The sequence below is a fragment of the Rhyacophila brunnea genome, unplaced genomic scaffold, assembly GCF_057557595.1.
Source record: "Rhyacophila brunnea isolate RB1 unplaced genomic scaffold, BYU_Rbru_1.0 scaffold_1, whole genome shotgun sequence".
NCBI classification, from domain to species: Eukaryota; Metazoa; Arthropoda; class Insecta; order Trichoptera; family Rhyacophilidae; genus Rhyacophila; species Rhyacophila brunnea.
The window spans coordinates 44,013,497-44,040,253 of NW_028232751.1; the positions used below are offsets into that span (position 1 = coordinate 44,013,497).

General features: G+C 33.5%; 1 protein-coding gene across 1 annotated transcript; it reads left to right on the forward strand.

Moving 5' to 3' along the window:
• Nucleotides 1-3,643: 3,643 nt before the first annotated feature.
• On the forward strand, nucleotides 3,644-25,872 carry LOC147079816 (venom carboxylesterase-6-like). Its single transcript, XM_085946415.1, has 10 exons — nucleotides 3,644-4,000; nucleotides 11,940-12,083; nucleotides 12,647-12,794; nucleotides 15,477-15,671; nucleotides 18,255-18,451; nucleotides 20,502-20,667; nucleotides 21,986-22,164; nucleotides 22,459-22,609; nucleotides 24,658-24,784; nucleotides 24,937-25,872. The coding sequence occupies exons 1-10, from the start codon at nucleotides 3,791-3,793 to the stop codon at nucleotides 25,151-25,153; spliced, it is 1,734 nt and encodes a 577-aa protein (XP_085802541.1). The 5' UTR covers nucleotides 3,644-3,790; the 3' UTR covers nucleotides 25,154-25,872.
• Nucleotides 25,873-26,757: the final 885 nt, after the last annotated feature.

Consider the following 26,757-nt stretch of genomic DNA (forward strand, 5'->3'; position numbering starts at 1 on the left):
CTGGGATAACCCCGAGTGCAGGATAATTTTCCTTTCCAGGACGCAATCGTTCTAACGCGGCATTTTTTTTACTAGATACACAGATACTAATACACCTATCATAGCTGGTGCTCCGTCCGTAGTAATGGAAACCAATTTATAAAGAGGCAACTGAGCAGATTTATTAACTGGTTAATAAATATTCACGTCTTGTAATTCATTTTATCGGAATGATTGCTTGTATTTTTCTTCCTTCGTTGAAAAGTCTCTAAAAAAAATCATTTGCGAGATGTCAATTATTGCGTCAGTAGATTCGTCTAACTGAAGTGAAAAAACTTGACAATCTATCACAGTGATCGCCAAACGGTCGGTCGCGAGCTACCGGTAGCTCGCGTAGGATATTTTATCATATTTATGAATTTGATATGACATTGAAAAACTATCCAGCTGTATCGCCGAAAATTTTCAAGAAGATGGAATTCTATCAGAAATAGAATTTCAATGTGATCTGTCACTTAAGAGTGTAGCCTCAACTATAGAACAGAAAAGCATTCAATTTTAGTTCGAACTGCGCTCAAAATGAAGGCATTGTTTGGTTCTACATACTTATGTGAATCAACGTTTTCCACTAGGAAGGTGGTTAAAAGTAAATAATAGAAATAGACATTTTGATAATTGCATTCGGATGGGAGTGAGTGACAAGGTACTCACCGAGAATTGAAAAAATTGTGGAGGAAAGTGATTGCCATTCTTTTCATTAATTATTTTAACTTTTACTCACACTTATTTGAAGATATTTTTCAATTATTATGTTTATAAATAATTAATTAAAGTACGCATCTTATGTTTCATTTGAATTCCGATGTCCTAATTTATTAATTTTAAGCAATATAATAATATTATGTATGGTACGATAAAGGACGATGATAAAAAAATATAAAGATGGAATATGTATAAATAAGTAGCTCACCAGACAATTTCAATTTCTAAAAGTAGCCCCCATCCTTATTGAGTTTGGAGACCACTGATCTATCACGTAATAATTATTGTTCTTTCAAATTTACACTGATTTTGTCGACTCGGCTTGCAACGGTATAATAAACAAAATCCCATTATACCTACTTCCAAATTATGATTTGACGATCGACCAAAAATCATTTCGCGATCGATCTAGTAATACCTAGACATGCCTACTGTTACGAAATAAAATTAGGGAAACAATCTGACAATAAAATAATTTATATTCTCAATACGCAAAAATCACAAATTACTAAATAATATTAAGTATTGACAACGATTAAATAAATATGATAGTAATTTATTATGTAATCAAGATAACAAAATATCTTAATATGATTAAACCACCGCGTGACAGGTAACGTAGGAATGAAACTATAAATGATTGTATTATATCTGACGGACGATTGTTTGTTTTGATACTTCGCAGTGATTGTTTAAATAATGATGACTTTCTAATATCAAAACCAAAACGTACGTCACGTTGTATATAACCATTTTAAGCACCTATAAGACGTGTTTTTAGCAGCGCTTCAAACACGGACGTCTACTTCTATACATTTTGTAAGAGCCATTTCACCGCCCACAGGCGTTCGCTCGCAAACGACCAGCACCGCGATTTCCTAACTATCGACTCGTGTGGCACCAGACGACATGACGTAATTGTGACGTCAGCCAATACACGCTCGAGGCATGCCGCCCAGCGCACAGTGCTCACCGTAGATATTATTATGATGAAACACCTATATGTGTATGGTGACAATGAATAGCGCCGCTGTCTGAGTAGTAAACATAGTAGTGACATGTAAATTTTATTGTACATATTACCGGAAACAGATAACCGGATTGCACTGAGATAAAAATTTGTATTCCAGTGGTTTTTATCACGTATTTTTTTAGACATGAATTTGGTCTTAATGATATATGACGATCGGTTTTCGATACAATATCTTACGGTTAATTGTGATACGGCTAACTTAATATGCATAGTTTTCCGGGCACATTCTTTTTATAACTTAACTGTAATTACTACTAAAAATATTCCAAAATACATGCGATATCAACCGGGCAACGGTTACAGAGATTTTTTTTTAATAATTTAAGGGTTTCTCCATATAACGAACAGTTACCTACCACTGAAATAGACAAACACTTTGTTGACACGTGTTTAAAAGGTAAGCCACACTGTGATGCAAATTGACGCAAACTGTGATGCCGTGGCTCGTGTCCGGAAACTTGTACGCATGCAGTTCGCCGTATTACACTTCACCGTGAAATGTTGTATCGGAAATATAATATGGCCGTATATTAAAAACCATTGAAGTTACGTGCCCTCCACCGAAACCTGCCCGCACCACAATCGGTCTTAATCGAGCGTATCGCGGGACCCCATCTGAAACAATTGGACTGGGAGTGTCCTGGGAGAAGATGCCTAAGGCATAAAGCCCATTGACGCAGCGAGTGCGGCGCTCGCGCAAAATTTCTACAAGTGGCGCGTAAATCATCAAAAATACAACGTAATCAAATACGCCAGCGCCCACTGGACTTCACGATGCTTGCGCCCCGCGTGCCGCATGAGTCACCGTTTTTCGCTTCTCGGCGATACGATTTAATGAAAATACAAAGAAGTCCATTCATTGAACACGGCTACCAAAATTACGCTGCTCGAGGCCTGGTCGATCGACGGGCGAAAAGCAATTATTTAATTACAGAGAAGTCATTGTTTAATTTTATTGCGTGTTCAGTTTATCGCTGGTTGAATAATGTCGTCGTAAATATTAATGACAAGCCCCGAAATAATATAATATTTTTATTGCTTTGTTATGAGAGACGCTGTAAAAATAATTGTTTTGTGCTGCTTGGGCCGCTTATTACATAGGTGAAGGGTAATGCGCGGGAAGAGACGTGTGATTATGGTTATGAATAAACACTGCATTCGCCGACTTCGCCCGCTCGACGTTGCTAGGTTGCGACGTTGTTAGGTTGCTACGTTCAAAGTGAGCTCTGACTGAGTTTAATGAGTTTACTTTAATGCAAAGTGCCAGGGAGAGAAAAGCACAAGGAAATTACGAAAAGAAAATGAAGTTACGTTGTGTATACAGGAAAGAAAGCGAAGCTAATCATAGGGACAGCAAAAATTATGTGAAGAGATCTTCACGCCCGCAGTAAGACGCCGCAAATTTTTAAAAGCAAGATAATTAGCCTTAGTAGCAACCAAGTCAGAGACCGTCCAACCTCTTTGGGTCGTATAATACTCACATAAAATTCATGTCTAAATAAAACACGGTTCTTATCGGTTTACACTTTACAGGAAGCCAGCAGCAAACAAATTTTGAAAATAGCCGATATACTGGATTATTTGCTTAAGGTTAAGTTTTCGTTCTTGAATTCATGAATTTTGCTAAAATCAGATATGAAAATTGAATTAATGTTCATATTGAATCTAATATAATTGGAGATCGTATAGAATACGGTCATCTCTTTACGATAAGAAAGCTCACGGCGAACTGTGCCACGGTGAAATGTTTATAGTACAATTTACATGTAACATGTAACCATTGTGGCTTGACCCTAACGCGCTGCTGAAATCATGTATGTGTAAGAGGCCTGATATTAAAAAAAAACCGTCTTGGCTTAGTTAGAACGTGCATTCATTATTATAACGTCGAACACTGTGTACCAAACTGTGTAGGCAGGCAGTGAGCAGAGTCATATTATCTCTTACGCTGTTTTATAGCAATTCGTTATATCAAAAATAAATTAATGTATCTCCGCGTGTGAATCGTGGATAAAAATGTTACGATTTTGTAATGGAATTTTGTGGATTTTGTTGGTGTATTCTTACGACGTGACCGGCGAATTGTCCGCGTACGATAGACCGGTTGTAACCATAGCCCAAGGGACATTACGCGGAACATATTTGACATCTTCAAATGGAAGATACATTTCAGCATTCATGTCTTTACCATTTGCCTCGCCGCCGCTTGGAAATCTGAGGTTCAAGGTAAACCTAATTCTTTAAATTTTTATTTAATAAATATTACCAGCTAGGCTGCTATTCGTTCCAAGATTTCTCAATCAGCTGTTCTTAAAGATTGGTTATTGGGATGCTATTATGTCAGTAGCCGGCATCAATAAAAATGTCAACATTACTTTAAATTAAAACAATACATTCATAGATTTAACAATCTATGGCCGGGGTGTATAACCACATAAGTCATTTCTTCACTAAAAGCGTTTTTGTGAAAACAAAAAAAAATGTAGACACCAGAATTTGAACAGAATGAAACCAATTAATTGTCATGCAGTATTACAATACTCCAATATTTTTTTTAATGGTCACAAAACTGGTCTGTGTGTCTATAGACCCTAGTTTTCAGAGTTAGATAACTTATGTGATTTAGTTTGTTTGTAATATAACATTTTCCAAATAGCTTGTGACTTATATGTCAAATTATTTATTACACAAATTTACAGAATATTATTGACATATTGAATCCATAATAAAACAAAAAAAATGTAATTTCACGACTTATGTGGTTTTACACCCCGGTATAGATAATTGTACAATGCAATAACCTGATTTCGTATTTTTTATTTACCGGCTGTATCACTAACAATAAATTTTGTAGTTTATTTTATGGCGGGGCCCACATTTTAGGGAGAGATATTTTTTTTGGTCCACCAGTTGCTTGTTCAACCATAACATCGACGATAAATATTTAATACCTGTATCCAATCAACCAACACAAACATTCAATTATTGCAATTTTAGATTTATTATAAAATGATGCGCACAGATGAGTTTGGGTACATGTAAAAGAGATCTAGATCCTGATCTAGGGCATCCAATATTTGATTGAATTCTCTAACGTGGCATGTCTACAAAACAAGACAGTGCGGGCGATACAAAACGAAAACAAACACTAACAATCCTACCGAATTCACGCGACAGGTCACGATAACTCATATGTATAACTGCAGATCAGTTATTCATAGCTAGACCAGCGCCCGAAATGGAAAATTTTACGAACCGGAGCGCTCGATAATTTTACGAAAATATTAACATTGTTATCTAATTGTATATGAATTTTATAAAAATAATTGTGTAAGATTTTTTATTATATGACATATCTAGCTCAGACAGTCAAATTAATATATCCACGAGACGGTGCGATAATTTTGGGGATTTTATGAACCGGAACGGCGCTCCTGTGCGTTTCGGTCCATTTCGAGCCCTGAGCTAGACTCAAAGTGTGGAGTGTCTGGGTATTGGTTATGTTCCCAGAAAAGTGCGGGGCTCCGTGGTTGAAACGACGACAAGTAGAGTATACGCTTTATAACTTTGCACTTTTTACTACACTGATACGCCTCTTTGCCTGATTACCTCGCGTAAAATTAGATCAAATGATATTCACTTTGATTAATATAAGCAATAATACGAAAATAAACAGATAATAATATATGTAAAAAATATATTTTTAGAATATATTACATCATTTTCATCCTAGAGCCGGAGTGCAAAGTTATGGAGTGGCAACTTTAGTAGGCGGGATAAATGCGGAAATCAATAGCACCTGATTTTGTTAAGCCCACCCCCATCGGGCCTTAATAAAACAATAATAAATTATTATCAGGGAACTCAGAAATAATGGGAACTGAAATACCTAACGGATAAGGAGAAGCAGGCAACTGATCTCGAGTAAGGAAGAATACGGGATAAATTTAAACACGTGTCAAGAATACGTCATACGTCAAATACTGGCAACTGCTCTCGATTTATTTATTGACGCTCATTTAATATTTGTGTATTACACACACTATTGCACGTCTATAATGCCTGGATCATTTTCATAGGACAGTTACACATTCAAAGCTCTGTGTCAAAATTTACTGTATTAGTATTAGCCTACCGGAATTCTATTTATCATCTGTTCTGATATTAGCCATATAGTTACCATTTGTAACAAAGCGCTTAAAATGTTGGGCTTCGTCATGCGTACTTCCCGGGTCTTTTCAGATGTTACGGTATTAAAACTTTTATTTAATTCTTTAGTTCGAAGCAGACTTGAGAGTGGGTCTATTGTTTGGGCACCGCACCAGTTGAAGTATGGCCTTATGGTGGAGAGGGTACAGAAGAAATTCTTGAGACTCCTTTACTTGAGGTTGTATGGATACTATCCGTGGCTTTATCCAACTGACTTTCCCTTAGGCATGCTTACATACTGCAGTCTGCAATTTAGAAGAAATCTTTATTTAGCTACGTATTTTTTTCGACTTATACAAGGTATAAATGAGAACTCTGCCATTCTGGGCAGTGTTGACCTGTGTGTCCCTGATAACTATCTTAGAAATAGAGACCACCAGTTGTTTATTCTCCCAAGGTGCAGAACCAACCTGCCACTGGTAATGCCAATTGGGAGAGTGATAACTATGTTCAACGAAATTGCTTCGGGTGTTGATATATTCCACCTACGTGAGAATGAGTTTAGGTGGATGTTGTTTTATAAAATCTTAAAATAGGGTCTGCTTAACTCATCCGGTGTACTTCCTTGTACCTATCTAATTCATCTACTGATATATCTCTTTTTTTATGTAATACTGTTATATTTATATATCTTTGTTTCTAAATGTCATGTTGTGAACGTCTTAAACTTATAATTTGTAATGTCCACAATATGTTAAAAAAATAAATGAATTGAATTGAAATAGACCAGCCTCCCATACCATTTTTATGTATGCCTGAAAGCGTCAGTTTTTTTTTCATGCAACCAAAATGAATTATTCCGTTCTTAGTTTCGTTATTTTAAAACAGTTTTAACTACACAAATAAACTTTCGAAAATATCTTGTAGGCGCTTTGTATAATCTATTTGTCGTCAGAGCTCGAAATGGACCAGAGCGCCGTTCCGGTTGATGAAATCCTCAAAACTATCGCACCGTCACGTGGAAAAACTATTTTGACCATCTCAGCTAGATAGGTCATAATATTATAAGAAAAAAGACACTTATTTTTATAAAATATACATAAAATTGATAACTAGGTACCTACGTTAAAAATTTCTGAAAATTATTGCCTGTCCCGGTTCGTAAAATTTTCCATTTCGAGTGCTGCTTGTATATTTCATATTTGACATATCTCGGAGTTCTAGGCTAGCTCGGATGGGTTGTTTTAGAACTCCCGATAGAACAAAAAAAATATAAAAGGTTTTCAGGGAAGTCCGGGTATTTAACGGCCCACATGCTCAGCGTACGTCAAAATGGAACTTTTATGCTATTTTCAATGCATGATCCTGGGCATTCCTTAAACGTTGTAGATAATCTATTTACATAATTTTGAAGCCATATTATCCTTTATATTTATTTTAAACATTTGATGACTGCATGAAGTATTTTTATTACATAAAATAGTATTCTTTTAAACCTCTCGCTCTAATGTTTTAGAATATAGTCATATTTCAGTACGTCCATGTGAAGTGGTCTTAAGATTTTTTATATTTATTAATTTTAAAAAGCATTTATAAAACTATTAGTAAAATGTATGTCGACATTATTATAGTGAAATATTTACAATAAAAAATTATATTGATAATCTCTGTGATCCCAAATTTGACAAGAATTAGGCATTTTATTATTCAAAAAATGGGCAAGATTTACACATTTAAAGATAATTTTAAAGATACTGATTATAAGCTATGTCTTTGACCATTCAAATGTGATAAAAGCTCCATTTTGATGTACGCCTAGCATGTCAACTGTTTTCTTTTTATGTTACTCCCGCAGTTACACGTATAACATGTTCGTATTTATTATGGTTAGGTTGTCATAGTTTATAAAATTTTAACTCCTTCACATGTGGAGCCAAAGTTAGAAACCGCTGGTTAATATTATATCGTTTACCCATCAGCGTATTTTAATGTTTATTAAATTTGAAACTATGTTTATCCCCAATAAAATTAACTCCTTCGGAATAGTGAACCAAAGTTGGAAACCACTGGTTAATATTATATTGTTTGCTCATCAGTGTATTTTAATATTTATTTAATTTGAAACTATGTTTATCCGTGACAGTTTAACTTTATGTTGTATATACCTATACAACAACGCAGCATGTCCATAATATCCGTACAGTATGGGAAATGCAGTCCGCAGCGAATGTTATCACCGGTGGCTGTAGGCATTATAATTAAGTTAATATATAATCCATAAAAAAAACAATAATTACCTAGGTATTAAATTATGATAATATTTTCGAAATGGATTAAACCTCCCCCCCCCCCCGCATACCTATCATTTTCCTGACACAATACTAAGTACTTACATATTTTGTTTTTTCTTCAATATCTACTGAATATACGTAAAGTTTAAGAATGTCAGATTCGTTATTAGGTATTTATAGAAAAACATTCTTTTGATATACCTCAGAAATATATATTTAAAAAATCTAGAGATGGTCGAAATGGGACTCGACCTCACGCTTTTCACTTTCTGGTTGACTGCTTTCACTTTTAAGCTATCGACAGTCTAAGATTTATACGAATTATTTATTAAAACTACGTTTTAACTGATGTAAGTAACAACTCAATCGCAACAGACGTCCGGCGCTAGCCAAATTTTATTATTGACGTTCATATACCTACTTAGGTAGGTATGAATGATGTTTTTTATTGGAATTAGACGTACACACGTAAATTATTGTAGGTACGTTTTAGAACAATAATTCTAAAATGGAAACAAATACGAAATAATAACTTCATATTATCATCTTAATTTAATAATACGAATCGCTGTCTTTGTGCTGATATAATTCTATAAATATGTATAAAGCAATAAATAAAATGAATCCAAATGCATTTACTTTACTTTATCACAATATTATAATAAATTCTTCATATATACTCACATATAACAAGCATATTTATTAAAATGATTGTATTATTATTATCATTTAATATATGCTAGAATGATGCTAGTTGGAATAATTATAAATTATAACATTCACTGTCATAACGCCTAAGAAATACCTTATATTACATTAATTAAATCAGGGGCCCATGAACAGGTTAAATTACCGCAAAATGGGCAGACATGGGGTAAAACTGGAAGGTTTGCGGGTAATGGTAGCTCAAATAAATTTAATATAAATCTATATACTACCAAAACTACAAAATTAGCGGGAAGCTTTTTAAATTGTTTATGTAGAAGCGACAAACTTGCTCCATTCTTTTTTTGTGATAAGCTACGTCTGCATATAAAGATTTTCGACAATGTTTAGAAATCGCTTGAACACCGAAAGACTGCATCCAAATAATTACACTGGCATTTAAATACATAGGTTGAGTTCCTTGTAGTGGATCAAAATCACAGTGTAAAATCAACAATTTTTTTTTGACAAGTAGTTATTCATTTATGTGATACCAATGCGAAAAAAAGTTAATAATATATCCAAAACCATTTACTTATATTATTTTTGATGTGTGATGTTTATGCGTTGCGTTTTAAATGTTCTTATTAATTCTTGATCTACAGAGAATTAGCTGAGAGCAGGGAACTCAAAAATAATTGGAACTTAAATACCTAACGGGTGTGGAGAAACAGGCAACCGACCTCGAATATGGAAGAATATGGGATAAACTTACTTAAACACGTGTTAAGAATACTCTCGTATTTCGTTCTGACAAACTGTTCACGATTTATACACTGACGTTTATTCAATATTACTGCATTTGAAATTTCCACACACACTATTGGACGTCTATAAATGTGTGGCTCATTTTCGTAGGACACTCACACATTAAAAACCCTGCGTCAAAATGTACTGTATTGGGTTATAGCCTACCGGAATTCTATTTATTAATATATTCTACGGTTGAGAGTAATATTTTGAACAAAAACTTCAATTTGATACTTATGTAGCTGTAGTATAGTAACGATCAAATATCTATTGTTTAACTTTAATGTATCAAATTGTTCTGCAATAATATATTCCACAGCGAATCAATTTCCTAGTAATAAAAATCTGACTTCGAAAAATGCACATTTTGTAGGTTGTGAGTTTAATATTAATATAATTATTATTGTTTATGGATACATATTGATTATTTAAAATGAAAATTAATAATAAAATGTATTAAAGTCCACTTTTCAAATTCGCTCGCAGATATTGTATAAATGCAATTAAAATAATTGGCTGATATCATAAAAGGTCCTCGACCCATGTATGAAATTGATTATAATAGTATAGTCAGTCCACAAAGTTTATCTAAAAGTTGTCCTATATTATCTATTTGCATACTGCAGAGAGAGGTATGGCTGGTTGCAAAGTACGCGATCTCTACATAATATCGAATAATTAGAGGTTGCTATGCGATCTAGTAGAACACGTCTTGCACGAGGCCGCTGCAAAATATTAAAAAATGTGTACCTAATCGTAAATGTAAATAAGAAATCGTAATTTATTACAATACATAATAAATAGTTAACAAGTCGTATACGAATAGCAGGTAGGTATATAATTGATATACCTATTGCTATTATTCATAGAATACAAAAATCGTGGGAAGTGGGTTGCCTTCTGGGTGCAAGGTTTACACCTCGAGTGTGAAGAAACATGGGATGGGTGGAAAAAAATCCGTCAGCATAACATTTGTTGTATTGTACCTAATGCCCATGGTGATAATAATATATATTGTCATGCAGTGGCGAGGGGTGGAGGTAGGCTGTTAAGATTCGACATAAATAGTGTACACTAAACTTTTTCAGTCATACGTATTTTTTTTCACTGAACTATGTAAAGATACAATTTGTAGATAGTGCTTGTTAGTTTTTAAAAAACAATTAAACTATGCCTAAACCAAACCATAGTTGTCAGGTATGCTATGGGAGATCTAAAAATATAGTAAGTATAGTCTGTATTCTATAAGCTGGTGTACACGTCACACGGAAAGCATTGTGCCATCGCGTTCAACTGTTGCAAGTTTTCAATGGGAGGGAACGAGATGGATGCTGAAGCAGGGGGGAAACAGTTTTCAGGGTTTTCAGTTATACTTATTTGTTTTCGTTGAATTAAGAAAACATGCGACTTTTTTTTACTATTAAAGTAAATTTGTGATGTGTGCTAATCTCACTTAGCTGGTCGACCCTCCACGCCGGGCCCCTCCTATGCCCGGGCCTCCAGGCTAGAGCCCGGTCAGCCTTTAACTAGGGATGCCATTTGTATTAACCCATACGTAAGCAATAGTTGAAATTTAGTAAAACATGTTTTTGATGGTAAAATATTCTAGAGCTTTAGAAACAAGCGTAGATTTGCGTAACACGTAAAAACATAAAATATATGCCCGTAAGGATTAAACACAAAAATATGTTCTATTCCTGTGAAACTGTGATTTCCCACTAGAAACTGATAAGAATCTACTCGGAAATGCCCAGAAATGTACTGCGTAGAAACTTAATTTCTCTACTCCGGCACGTTTTCAGTCTAACTCTATTTTATAACGTTTTTCTTAGCTCCTATTATCATTTGTCCGGTGGTTCTTTGTCCGGTACAAATCTTACAATCGATTTTTAACTAACTTCCCGACTAGCTAGACATTTGAAACTTTTAGAATATATCAGAACACGATGCCAATGCATTTTTTAAATACTTTTAGCCATATTTAAGTGGAATTGAATTCATTTTCAGTTCATTCTGTTTTGTATGAAAAGTTATTTCGACACCATTATTGGTTTCTAGTGGTCTGTAATATATATGTGCGGTACTATGGAAATCAATATGACATGTCAAAATAATATTTCAGTATTATTTTTATCAAGTACATTTTTTTTGATCGTTTAAGCTCGTCAAGTCAAGTTTATATGATTCAACTGAAAATTTAAAAACGTTGTATATAAAAAGTTCTTAATTATTCCCTTTTATATCACTGCGTAATGTTTATCACATTTTAGGCACCACTAAAAGCAAAAGGCTGGAAAGGCGTGCGAGATGCCAGCAAAGATGCAGGCTTATGTATCCAGGATAATCCATACATCAGGATGAAAGAAATTGTTGGAAGTGAAGATTGTCTTTATCTCAATGTATACTCGCCAAAGGTTTGTTAATCACAGTCACTTTTAAAAGAGTAGACCCACCATTAGTTAAAAGGTGAATACGCAGCCTACCTGAGGCACATAGCGATAAAATACGAAGCTTGGAATTTAAGACATTTTTTTTGATAATTTACATTATAAATACTTATCTAAAAACATTAAAGAAGAAATATTTTTTATTTAAAATCATCTATAAAATTACAATGTAAAAACGATATTTGTTAAAAGATCACATCTTATTTTATGATCATGTTTGTTATTAAAAAGATATATTAAAAATATGTCTTACATTTATTTAAAAAATATCAATATTTATGAAAAATAAAAATTGTATAGGTAACTATCTTTTTAATATATATCAAATCTAATTTCAGCATGGGCACAATACTTTATGTCACGTGACCTCAGCATGTCTATCGCAATGTATGCAATACGATATGCTCGGATGGCTAAGCCTAAAACATTTGCGTCTATGGCTGCAGCTTTGTCCAAAATAATTAATAAGTAATTAAATAATTTAAACAAATAATTTCTAAATTATATTACAATTGTTAATCTAATTATAGAAAGATGAGTCTGATAAAACATTGCTTCCCGTCATGGTTTTCTTCCACGGAGGTGGCTGGGTGTGCGGTTCTGGCAACAAAGAGTTCTATGGACCAGAGAGACTCCTGGATAGAGATGTCGTGTATGTTGGTGTCAACTATCGCCTCGGTAAGCAACAACCAAAATTTTACTTTATAGAAAGGCAGTGACGTCCCGTGGGCATAGGCAGGTCGTGCATTGCATAGGGACGACGAATAAAATAATGAATACAAATATTACAACTTCAGAGGGCAGATGATGCGTTCACTACAGTAGAAAGTATCGACATTTTAGTTTAAAAAAATAAATGAAGCATAAAAAACACAATAATATGTAACTTTTGTTTTATTGTGATGACGTTTTATCGCATATGCACATTTTTCACAAAAGTGCCTCCAAACTCGTTAGCTCTACATATGGCCAACTTATTGTAATCATTAACCGCCTACTCCGTCTAACCGTAAACTCACTGGTATCAGAATCGTACCGAATGAAAGTATCGGAGTATCGGTCAAAAACTATCAATACTTGCAATTGTAGCTGCAGAATAATAAGCGATCAAATATCTATTATATCAAATTGCTCTGCAGTAATATATTCCCAGCGAATCTATTTCCAGCAAACAATCTTAGCTAAATCAGCAAGTTGTTTGGCGAAATTAAATGCGGTATATTATTACATATCATAGCACATTATTAATCATTACGGTGTATTAGCTGAATAATCATTAATGACTCTATATTTAGTTCAATATGATTATGTAACAGAATTTAATGTTAATGTATTACTTTTTAGTGTATAAATAATGAAGAATAATTTATCTCAATGTCACTCGAATCCAAGTACTTAGCTCGTAAATATTATGTATAATATACTATTGTACCGATACGCTGCTAATAAATCTCACCCTGCTACATCGTAGACTTCATTATCATCATCCTCTACCTACACATCGAACACCACACTAGTGACCCAACACAATTATCGGTATCAAATGATACTGAATGAAAAAATCGGAAAATCAGTATCGGTACTTTTTTATGTCTCTAGGCTGTGTTGTTTCGGAGAGACGAGGCTCCGCATTGACATCCATTCGGTTAGGTACTCTGTTTCGTTTTTAATAGTGACACATCCGAAAAATTTTCTCACGTGAAGAGGTAGTCGAAAATGGGGACAACGGTTTTTGGGCCGCCAGAAAATTTCTGTGCAACGTCAGTTGGGAAACACTTGTTAGGGAAGAGGCGAGTTTCCCTAACGCAACATGACGCAACCGATTCGTGAGATAATTTAAAAGGGAGCCTCCGAAGAGTTACAACCAGTCATATGTCGCGTCCTATAAGATGAGTGGATCAGCGCTCGAAATGGAAAAGCTTACGAACCGGAGCGCTCGACAGTTTTCTGAAGATATTTCCATAGTTATCAAATTTTATGGGTATTTCATAAAAATAAGTGTTAGATTTTCTATTTTTGGCCTATCTGGTTCAAATGGTTAAATTGGTACTGTTAGGTTATACGGAATTCAGCGGAAGACACATTTTGAAAATAGCCGATATACTAGATTATTTGTTAGGTTAACCTAACCAAACCTAACCTAACCTAACCTAACCTAAACTAACCCAAACTAACAAATAATCCAGTATATAGGGTATTTTCAACATGTGTTTTCCGCTGTATTCCGTATAACCGAACAGTACCGTCAAATTATTTTTTCCACGAGAAGGAGCGATAATTTTACTGATTTCACGAACAGGAACGGCGCTCCGGTGCGCTCCTGTCCATTTCGAGCCCTGGAGTGGATGTATATTATAGATATAGGAAGTAGTAGTATATTATAGGTTTTGATTAAATATCTCTTCATTATTGTAATGCACATACCTCTAATATATTAAGCCGGGTACTCATTAGTGAGCAGTAACTCTGACCGTTGCAGATGCAGTAACTAGTATGGACGCCAAATAATTAGTTCGCATCTAGAATTGGTTACAGCAGCGGTGCCCAACCCGTAGCTCGCGAGCAACGTGTTGCTCGCGTACCGTTTTAATGAGGCTCGCGGCTCGCATATTCATATTATGTATTATGTGCGCATGGTATATCAAAATTCAAATGTATGGCAACACCTCGTCGGCAATCATCACTGGCGAAAAGGCGAGAGTAGTAGTATATTAGTCTATGGGCGAGGAGACGAAGCGCGTTCTGACACAAGTGTAAACAATAGTTGTGAATATTATTGTGTTTTCTTTTACCGATTGTGATGATTTTTCAAAAAAAGGCCATCGTCCTAATATGTGTGGCTCGCCTAAAATTTTTAAATTCATAATTTGCTCGAGATATAGAGGTTGGGCACCACTGGGTTACTGTATCAGGAATGGTCACAGTTACGACTCGCTAATGAGTACCCGGCTTTAGATTGTAAATATAAATTTATGAAAACTATTTTTAAAATACTTAATTGGTAAGTATTCTTCTGTAAGTATACACTTATGTATAATGATTTGTTAGAAAGGAGACTGTTTCAATTAAGCCATGTTTGTATAATTTATACAAAATAAAAATTAAAAATTGTTTAAATGCATGGATTTATTTGAAAATTTAAATTAGTTTGTTTATTTTCCATCGTAGGACGTCTTAAAATCAATCAGTGCGTCGGGCCTCGACGTCACTAAACGCGATACTGGAAACACCCGTCGTATTGATTATTCCGTTAGTCGCCATCGACATCGACATTAAATCATATTATGCACATCTGAATTATCTAGATTAGATTCTCAACCCAACTCAATTAATAAATGCATTATAATTTATTTTTCGTAGGACCCCTTGGATTCTTTTCAACAATGGACGCAGCATGTCCTGGAAATAATGCACTAAAGGACCAGGCGATGGCCCTACGCTGGATAAAAGATAACATCGAGAAGTTCGGAGGAGATTCTAATCTAGTGACTATATTTGGCGAAAGTGCTGGAGGTGCTAGCGTTCACTATCACATGATGTCGCCACTGAGTAAAGGTAACAACACTAATTTATTATTGATAATAATATTATATACCTATATCATTTTCAAAATGTATTTTATTAAATGTTAACTGGTACAACCAAGCCCGGTTCAGATGAGTTCACCCGTCTACAGCTCAATTAATGAATATAATAATAATTATAGTGAGAAATGTATAATATTCCGTTGCCTACTAAATAGGAGTAGTGTGTCTAACTTTGTTTTCCTTCTCGATAAATCCAAAAAAAATGCATTTTTATGACGAAAATCTATAATCTAAGTAGTAGGTACCTACCCACATCTGTTACATTCCAAGTGCGTATGAAAAAGTCACGACATACTTATTTTTTTCTTTTAGTGAGTGAAAAATACTAACTTATTTGTATTTATTCTTCGACACGACAACTAATTGTGCCTCTAGGTATTCGAACAATAGAATTAATTATAAATAATTGTCGTTGATCACCAATGGAAGAAAGTGTCTAGAAATGATTATACCATTGATTGCCAATCTTTGGTCTTCAGTAGTTGTAAGGGGACGGCGATGTTTGAATTTCCCTTCGCAGGTAATAAATAATATTAGAACGACTTGGTCTTTCGACGCCTTTCAACTGTTAATTCTTACGACTATTTTTTTTAAATAATTATTGTTCTGGATTTTTTTTTCTTTAGCGGTTAGTAAAATAAATACAATGTTTCTTTATAGTAATTAATTTAATATAACGTATTTATAATAAAATTGTTCAAATACTCACAATTTAACCAATTTTATTCAAGTTACAAAAGCCACACACTTCCGCGAAAAAAATATATGTGAAATATTTATTGAATTATGCCAAAATAAGGAATGTGACATTTTTGTGTCTGTAGCACATCGATAAGTAAGAATGTGCTACATTGGTGCCTTTGACAAATCTGTATCCAGTATTTAGGCAGTCTTGTGAAAAGTATGGTCAATATTTCTCCAATTTCTAGACCCAGTAGCGCTTTGGCATTTTACAATTTTGTCGATTTCTAGCTTATTCATGCACTTAAGTTATCTTAACAAAAAATGCACATTCGTGCCGTTCTCTCCATTAGGAGGCGCGGTATCTATTTCGAATAAAATTACCAAATTTATTGATATCAATTAGTTTCACAATGAATGCTTGTGTAAAATATCTAATATGGTGCTAAGAATAGAGATTATATAAAAAAGCACCGTGTTTATTTACATATTTATTTATTAAAAAATACCAAAACATTGTGGACATAACAAATCAGACTTCAGGATGTTCACAATACGATTCTAATCAAACAAGTTAAATTTTATATATAGAAAATATTACCCTCACAAAAGAAAAAAACATAAACAATGAAATAAATTTTCAAGACAAACTACATATCATATCACTGACAATGTCTGTCTTTGGGAAGCGCATTGACAAGTTCACACCATGTCGAGGAAACGGTTTTGACCCAGAAGAGGTCATTGCTGCATGACCATGTTGGTATTGATGAGTGCATATAACTTCAAATTCTTAGGGACGTCAGGATTGGAAACCATCCATCGTGAGAGCAGGCAAACATGTCTCAAGAGCAGAAGTGACCCACTAGCGAGCATGCCTTGTAGAAATGCAGTCGGAACATAATCGTTCGACGAATTGTCGAAAGGAAAATAGTTATATTATGTTATATTAAATATAACGCACATTACAATAAGCTTGTAGGAAACTTCATAAAGACTTCATGTTCAACCGGTGCTCAAACATTTTTAATTTGTTTTGTTTGACAAGAACGTCTTTCTTTTTCTTTCAATAGTCAGATTTTATTATCGATATTTTCAAACGTGCATAAAATCTATTTATTGAAGTTATACTTCTTTAGGCGCGTTTGGGAAAACAGATCAGAGTGTATTTTTGGCGTGTTACGCGCGCAAATGTAACGCATTAATTTGGCGTTGGACGTGGGACGGAAGTTTTGCCCGGCGATGTAACATAATTTATTTTGCGCGGCGACGTTTGGGTGTTCTAAATGCTGGAGGTTTGTTATTTTCAGCTGTGATATTGAGGACTGTGGCTTGGGCCGTTTGGGTAAAGACTGAATGTTGCAACTTTTATTTATGAGTAAAATTATATAGATATCAATAAATAAATAAATTTTGTGAATGTTGAGTTGTTAAATAATTCAAACAATATTGTATGTTGTAAATGTACAATATTTAGGCACTTCATATACAAAAATACATATTTTTACAGTTTAGGATAATATTTGTCGTATGTCCCATGTCAATTTATTTATTAGCGGTTTATAATAATTGAAGAAAATAATAATTATTATGTTTCATCACAAAAGCCAATATCACGTTTCAGTTAAACCATTAAATAGGCTGTTTTACTTTTGATTTATAATAAATTATTATTGTTAACGAAAATAGTTGTACGTCATCTGTTTAAGCAAAGATGGTCGAAATAGCGTTTGCAAAATTTTTCAAACACAGGTTTTGAGATTTTTTTTTTGTTTTGTTACGCCAAAGAAGTATAACTTCTAACGCGCGTACATAAGTACACACACCGATTTTTATTGTTTTTTTAATTAATATATGTTAATTATTACAGGTCTGTTTCATAGAGGAATTTCGCATTCTGGTGTCGCACTAAACATGTGGGCTAATGCTGTCCCTGGAATAACAGAAAAGCGCGCCATTCAATTTGCACTGGCAATGAATTGTCCCACTGATGATAGTTTCGCAATGGTGGACTGCCTTCGAGAAAAAGCGGCCGAAGATTTGATATCTGTAACATCGATTTTCAATGTAAGCTCAATGTAATAATCGGACGGCGAGAAGTGTTTATATAATATCAAGCGACGTTTTCGCGAAAGCTGAGATATATGTGGTAGGTACCTATAGCAGTAGCTTGGTAGCCTGTTAAGATCCACGGTAAATAATGCACATTAGACTTTTTTAGTCATACGTATTTGTTTTTATTGTACTAAGCTACAATTTACAGCTGATGGTGTTGATTGGTTTTTAAAAATCAATAAAATCATACCTTGCCTAGACCAAACTACAATAGTTTTGGTATATTTTGGGCGACACGGCAAAATTGTGTATGACTTAATTGCACAATTTTAGATATTTTATAGATAGACGAGTATTTTTTGACTATTATCTATAATGGCTTGATTTCGCAGGGTTTAATTGGATTTTAAAAACTAACCAACACCGTAAATTGTAGTATTATTTCAATGAAAACAAACACGTATGACTGACAAAGTTTAATGTGCACTATTTATGGCAGATCTTAACAGTCTATCTCCACCCTTCGCCACTGACATGTAGGTACCTAATTACGGTGACAATTCGTCCATTATTACAGAGGACAGTCCTTTATTTTGGAAGGTTGTCATTTTTGTCAAAAATATTATTATATTAATATATTATGATATTGTATATCATACCAGCCCCCAGCCCCGCGAAGCAAAATTTGGTCGACCCCAATAACGATTGAAAGTTCTGAAAATAATTAATAATGATTTACATATTTTAAATTTTCTAATCTACAACACGTGTTCCAGTGATAAACTATATTTTGATGACTTTAGAAGATTGATTTTAGAAATACGATTTATTCTGTTTTACGGTCTTATTTTGTACACGAAATACAATAATTACAAAGAGTATTTCACCATGTTAGAAGAACTATTGGACTATTTTTGAGATTTACAAGTTTTAATTAGCTACATAAAATTTGCAGTTTCTTAAAAAATTCTTAAACTAATGAATTTTTAAAATATATGAATGAAAATAAAGTCGAACTTAAGCCATCGCAATGATTTTTCCAATGGTTGAGGGGAATTTCGAATTGCAAAATGACGTTACGGTGACACAAATGAAATCTTCCGATACACGGAAAGTACTGAATCCAGAAAAATACTCGTATTTAAAGGATATTTATCTTAGAATTTCATCATTTTTTACAAGTACACATTTATGTGAATCCTCATTTCCTCATGTGAAATTTATATAATCGAAATATCGAACATATTTGACGGATGATAACCTTAATGACTGTTTGGGATTGATTATGGATTGAAAATTACATGAAGATTTGTTTATTCTTCCTTGCTTGCTGTAAAAAATACTAAAATATGAAAAATATTTTGTTTTTGCAGATATTTAACGATATTTCGCATTTTAAAATGAATATTTTTAACTTTAAAGAAATAAAAATTCTTATAAGATTGTCATTAGACGTCGATCACAATGAAAATTTAGATAAAAAGTAGCTCACAACTACAAAAAAATTATATGGTTCTGGAAAAACTTGGTACATCAGAATACCTAAAAAATATACCTTAATCGAAAAGAAAAATTTCCAATTGGCAATTTAAAATCGATGCCTTTAAATGAAATAAAAAATATACAGAAACTATAATTTTAATATCATTATTCAAAAAAATCTTCTACTTATGAGAACTTATTAAACTAAATTTTACCAACATTCAAAAATAATCAAATAAATAAGTCTTTCTATTAAAATAAATAGTAATAAAAACAAATTAATAAAATAATCAAAGTAAATGCTACTACACTACTAGCGAAAGATAGAGTAAACATAGATTCACAATGTACCCAGGCTCTCTTTGGAGCTCTTCGTCTTGTAATTAAAATTAGAAATCTTATTGTCAGTCTGAAAATGGGTTCATAGCTGTCAATATAACTCAATTGCCGTTGAATAAAAAAAAAAGTTTTGAATAATCATATAAGTAAGTTTATATCTAGGTATAAGCTGAAACCACTCAACAAACACTCATTTATTGTGTATGAGCATCTTTATTTTTTTTTAAATATTTATTTTTAGGAATGGGATTATGATCCCATGATACCGTTCAAACCTGTAGTTGAATATGATCACGATGGTGCATTTCTCACTGAAGATCCTCGAGTACTTCTGGATGAAGGGAAGTTCTATCAGGTCCCATGGATTACAGGATTCAATGAAAAAGAAGGCGCCATCATCTCTGCAAGTCAGTAATCTTTAAGTTATTAAATGCTACTATTACATTTTATTTTAGTGCTTATGTAATATTATTTCTTATACATTTTTTAGATCAATGTAATAATATGACGTCTTATCTAATGAAATAATTAGATATCAATCCATGTTTACAGATTTGACATGTTTTCTTCCATTATTCATCGAATTGTATAATGACTTACAAATAGACATTGCCTTACGGCTTACGCCTTACATGCCTAATCTCAATGTTAAACTGGACACGTTAGGGAATTTGCAATAAACATCCTTATTGCACTATATATTGTATACACTATGGTTTGTATTACAGTAGTACTTTGATATAATGGACTTCGGATATAACGGACAAAATATCCTGTCAAAATGTGAAAATTGTGAAAAACAATGTAAACAATGTTATCTAATAATATTTATTGTATTGACTGTTCATCAGTATTCAAATTCAACCATATTATTACCTACACGCATTTTCGTAATTTTAGAGAGTTGATTATAAAAAAACAGCAGACTTCAAAAATGCAAACAAAACTTGATTTTATTTTTAAACCAGGATTACCTACCAAAAGCAAGCGTCACTCTACAACGCGCGTGTTTGAATATTATCATCCGAAGACGAATACACAGGATTTGGTTTGTGTTTTTATATAACGGACTTTCGGCTTTAACGAACTCCCAGAATTAGTTCGTTACATCGAGGTTCTACTGTAATATCGCTATATTTGAATGGACGCGTTAGACAGTTTGTAGACAGAACAGCACAACATCTAAATATAAAAATATAAATAAGAAAGTAAGGTATATTGTTTTAACCAAATCTATCACTGCTCAACTTTTAATTACCACATTTAAATAATACGTTAATTATATCTAATGGCCAACGACTCCAAACGCGCCAGTCGCGGTGTTAACACTAAATGAGGTACCTAATTTATATTAGCAGACCCATACGTCTAGAGCGGGAAATTTCGTCTCGATAATTCTCGAGAAATAATCAAAAAATAATTACTATCTCGAATCTCGAGAAATTAATTTTCTGAAATTTCGATAAATCATCTATGAGATTCTGGAGAAATCGAGAAAATAAATGGTTATGCTACTGGCCGCAATTGGAATTTAAAAGAAAACTAATGTAATTTCATAATATAATTAGATTTCCGTCGTTCATAGACGTCTATGAGCTGGTCCATATACGAGGGCCTGTTTATTCATCCGATTCAGTGTCCATTAATAGGTCGATCGATGATAGTTGTAAAGCAATCACCTTCCCACAAAGATGTTTTATTTTCATGAAATTTTATATCACTCAGGAATATTTGGCATCCCAGGACTACGTGAAGAGCTGTCCAATGACTTTGACAGAATAGCACCGATTACTTTTGATTATAACTCCGCTACCGATATCAACCATGTCACGAAAACTATAAAAGACTACTATTTGGGCGGTCAAACTACAATTACAAATGATACAACCCATCCATTGACAGATGTAAGTACCAAATACATAATTATAATAAAAAAAAAATATAATAGTTTGCGCAGGGCTTCGAACCGGAACTAAACCGTAAGCCGGAAAAACCGCTATTTTTGTCGGAACGAAAACCGGAACCGAACCGAAAACACCAATATTTTTGACATGTTCAAACATGCGCTTTAACATGATCTTATTTCCTTTTTCAATTGTCGGGGCACATCTAGGCATAATTCTCATAATTTATAATAATATAATATCATGTTGTATTATGTCAAAATATTGTATTTAGTCTTATTGTTTGTTCAACAGATATATACGGACAGTTACTTTTTGGCTGGATTTGACGAGGCTCTGACTCTGCAACTACCTAATGCAAAATACCCGATCTATGTTTATTATTACAAGTACCGGGGAAGCAACAGTTTTACCAAAATATTCGGTGATCCATGGAGAAATTATGGTAAACAGTTTATTATTAGAACAATATTGTAATACTTGTATAAAGCCGATAGTAACGAAACTCAATTACTATTCTCGAAAAAGAACTTCTTGTCCACGTGTTAAAAGTGTGAACTGACAATCTTTTCCAGTGCAGCTAATCGCACTTCCGTTTTCAAATGAAGAACGCCCCCATATTTATAATTTCATTTTACACTCCCGTGGTGTACGGATATATCAATTTACGTAATTTGAAGCTTTTTTATATTAAAAATAAACTATCTACCTAAAACGATCAGGAGTGATGTTAGAATTATTATTAGTTAACTTTTGGTTTATTGCAAAGAAGAAAAAGAGTCGCATCTAAGAGGAGAGCCGATGCATTATTTAAACTCGCGTTGCCGCCATGACAGGTATGTCACTGAGAAGTCTTCTATATGCGACTCCAGCGACTGTTATCGCCGATTTCTTGTTGTCGGACAGTACTAGATAATATTACATAAATATTATATCCTTGTGAAATTCACTGTACTCATTTGGTCATTTATATACTTACCTATACGATTTTGCATCAATTATATGAGAATCCCTCATTTTTAAATACCTACCAATAATAAAATCAAAATAAATCTTCATAAAAAACTTTATTATGAAGATGAAAGTCAAACAATGACAATAAAAAGCAATCGGTAGGTATGTATATTATTTATATAAGTAAGTACTTTTATCTGTATCTGAAACTTCCTTAAGCGTCAATTACATTGAGCTTCTTTACGAGCTGTTTGTTGGCGAATTTACAGTCTGCCTGTAAAGTCACCCAGTGTAATCATCGAACAAGCTAACAAGCAGATTGTAAACACTCTAGAGTAATAGTAACAAAGTAGCTCAATGTAATTTGCTTCAAGATTTAGTTCATATTTCGACTAAGGTCATTGATTTCTACATTTTCCCATAAAATATAATTCTTGATAGAGATTGTAAGTTGTAAGACACCATCGATTATAATGCTCCCCTTCACAATGGCACAAGCAAGGCGTCTTTTGGTGCGTGTTGAAACACCAACACTGCCCATGTCGATAGATAATAAACATTTAATGGCCTTGTCCACTCAACAATATGTATGTCACCCTTGTCACAATGGTGACCACCGTATCCACATACTTACTTGGGATATTGTGAAGGGCAGCATAAGACGCACCCTGAATTCAGAGACACCAGAATAAGGAAAAACATGCATCTAATAATCGGTGAAATACAGTATTTCATATATACTAGATGGTAGGCTGTTAAGATCCGACATACATATTGCATACTAAACTATGTCAGTCAAACGTATTTGTTTTCATTGAACAAAGACTACAATGTGTAGATATTATTATAGTAATATTGTAGATAGTAAAGAAAAATAATCTATAAAATATCTAATAAGCCTTATATCATATTTTATAGATAGAAGAATATTTTTTATCGACTATGGTTTGGTTAGGCAGGGCTTAATGAATTTAAAAAAACTAACCATCAGCATTAATTTTGTTATAACGTATTCTTATTTGAACTAAAACAAATAAGTATCAAAAGTGCTCTATTTTTGTTGGATCGCCCATAGCATACTTAAACGATTATGATTTGGTTTAAGTAGGGTTTTATTGGATTTTAAAATTAACCAGCACCACCTGCAAATTGTATTCTTAGTTCAATGAAAACAAATAAGTATGACTAACAAAATTTAGCATGCACTATTTAGGTCTTATCTTAAAAACCTACCTCCACCCCTCGCCACTGCTAGATAGTACCTATGTACCTATATAGGTAATATTATATATAAATAAAAAAACTCTTCTACATAATAGTAATCTGTCAATAAAAGTGTATTTTTTATTCTAAATCCACCTCTTTTCTTATATAATTAAGATCATTAAAACTAGTGTCTATATTATATAATATGTTTTCTGATTGTAATTTACTGTCATAATGTATGGACAAGTATTTATAAAGTTTTATATAGTTTTATAAGTTAAAAAAGTCAATTCAAAATGGTTTCTTCATAGGATTTCCAAAATTTTCTTTTAGGTACCTGCCATGTCGATGAGCTCATAAATATATTCCAATTTGGATTTTTCCCGGATGGCCTCAACGCGGAAGATGCCAAAGTCTCCGATACATTTTTAACATTATGGATGAATTTCGCTATTTCTGGGTAAGTTCATCAACTTAACCTTCTAAGATGGTCGACGTGGGAACAGCTGTTCCGTATTGCAATTAAAATTAAACCTACATATTATTATTAACATTATTAAATGCTTATTCTTTTTAAACATACAACATAATAATGTTATAACATGTTCACAGAAATCCAAACATACCTAATAAGCCACAATTTGTAAAAATGCCTGAGTGGAAGAAATTAACTTCAATGGAAGAAATGGAATATCTAGAAATCAGTAAAACTTTGACGGCTGGAACAAGACTTTTAGAAGAAAGAAGGGAAATATGGAAAAATTTACCGCTGTGGCAGAAACGTCTCTCAGCTGTCTATAATAAAAAACTTAAACGCACAGAGCTGTGATCTTATCTATATTATTAATTTAAGTTGGGTAGGTACTTCATATTATTATGGACAAGACAGTGACGTCCCGTGGTGGTCGGCTAGTCATGCGTTGCTTAGGGGTGACACATTATAAAGGGTGGCAAATGAAGGAATGAATACAAATACTACAATATTTGAGAGCAGTGCTGTTTTTTCTATAAAGCAGACGATGAGGTCGTATCATTAGAAATTATTGAAATTTAATTTAAAAAATAGTCGAAGCATAAAAATTGTTGTATTGTAATACATAATGTAATGACGATTTATCGTATATACAAATCTGTCAGCGTTACAGACCTACACGTTACTAAAACCATAACTGTTTGAGAGTAGGTTTTGTGAAAATGCTATAATTCGTACTAGATGGTGTATATTATGTTAGTTTAATGATTTTTAGTGTACCTATTTGTTTAAGTCAACAGAAAAAATAATAAGATATGTATATAGGTACCTAACAAATTTGTAAACAATTTGAAACTAAAAATGAAAAGAGACGACATTCTAAATCTACTTAACAGCTGCACTTTAACTAGGGACGTCACTGGGTCAAGTACATAAGAAACCCCTATGAAAATACGAAATTATGTCAAATAAATTAGTTCCTATCTCACCAAGTAGATATTATAATGAAATGAATCTTTTGTAATTATAATTCTAACATAACATGGTTTTAAAAACAATAAAAGCATTTTATTTACTTTCTTAATATTAATAAAAATCTACTTAGTGTATTAATTGGACTGGTAATTTATATGGTCGCATGAATGGAAAAGAATTTTTTAATGTGTCTTTCAAAGAGTGCAAAAACATGTTATTGTTCAATGTGTGTTTGGATCCAGAACATGCACCCATGGCATAGCCAACACCCATCTCTCATTAAACAAATCTGTTAATAAAACCTCTTTATGAAGTGGCCGAAATCCATATCGGATTATAGAGCTAATGGAGAAACTTTTTATAGGTTATTATGACCACAGGTGCTACTGACTTTCACAATAACCCCGCATACTAGTTACATATTTTCATCGCTTCGGTCACGGACCCCCACACTTTTTCTAGCACATTCTCCATATCCAGACACACCGCACATTGGTCTGGCCTGCTTGTTCTGGAAGTATAACTAAGTGTTATCACCTTCAAGTTATTGTGAGTTGTTGCATCTGCAAGTGGTTATCGAATGCTCATGGTCTAATATAATCGTATTTATTACGATTATTAGTGTCCGTTTGTGTCGTCTGTGGTGTTTTTTTTCTTTTAGACATGCTGCATCAGAATATTAAAGTAAACATTGGATGGCATCAATTCATCAGTGCCGCGGGACTTCCAGTGGTCACAGACCTTGTGTGTTAGAGAATGCCGAGAGGAACCAAACTGTGGAGAAGAAATTATCCGGGTTACAATCCTCAGTCATGAGGTTCTGACGAAGAATAAGTAATATTTTTCATTCACCTAAATAATTTGTATTTTTCCCATTCCTGGGGGGGTAACTGGACCCGAAAACCCTCTTTTGTGTGCGCGTTTGCCCCCAGCGGTAAAATTGAATTGACAAGAAATTATGTGTGCAAAAAGAAGATGGCATAAAG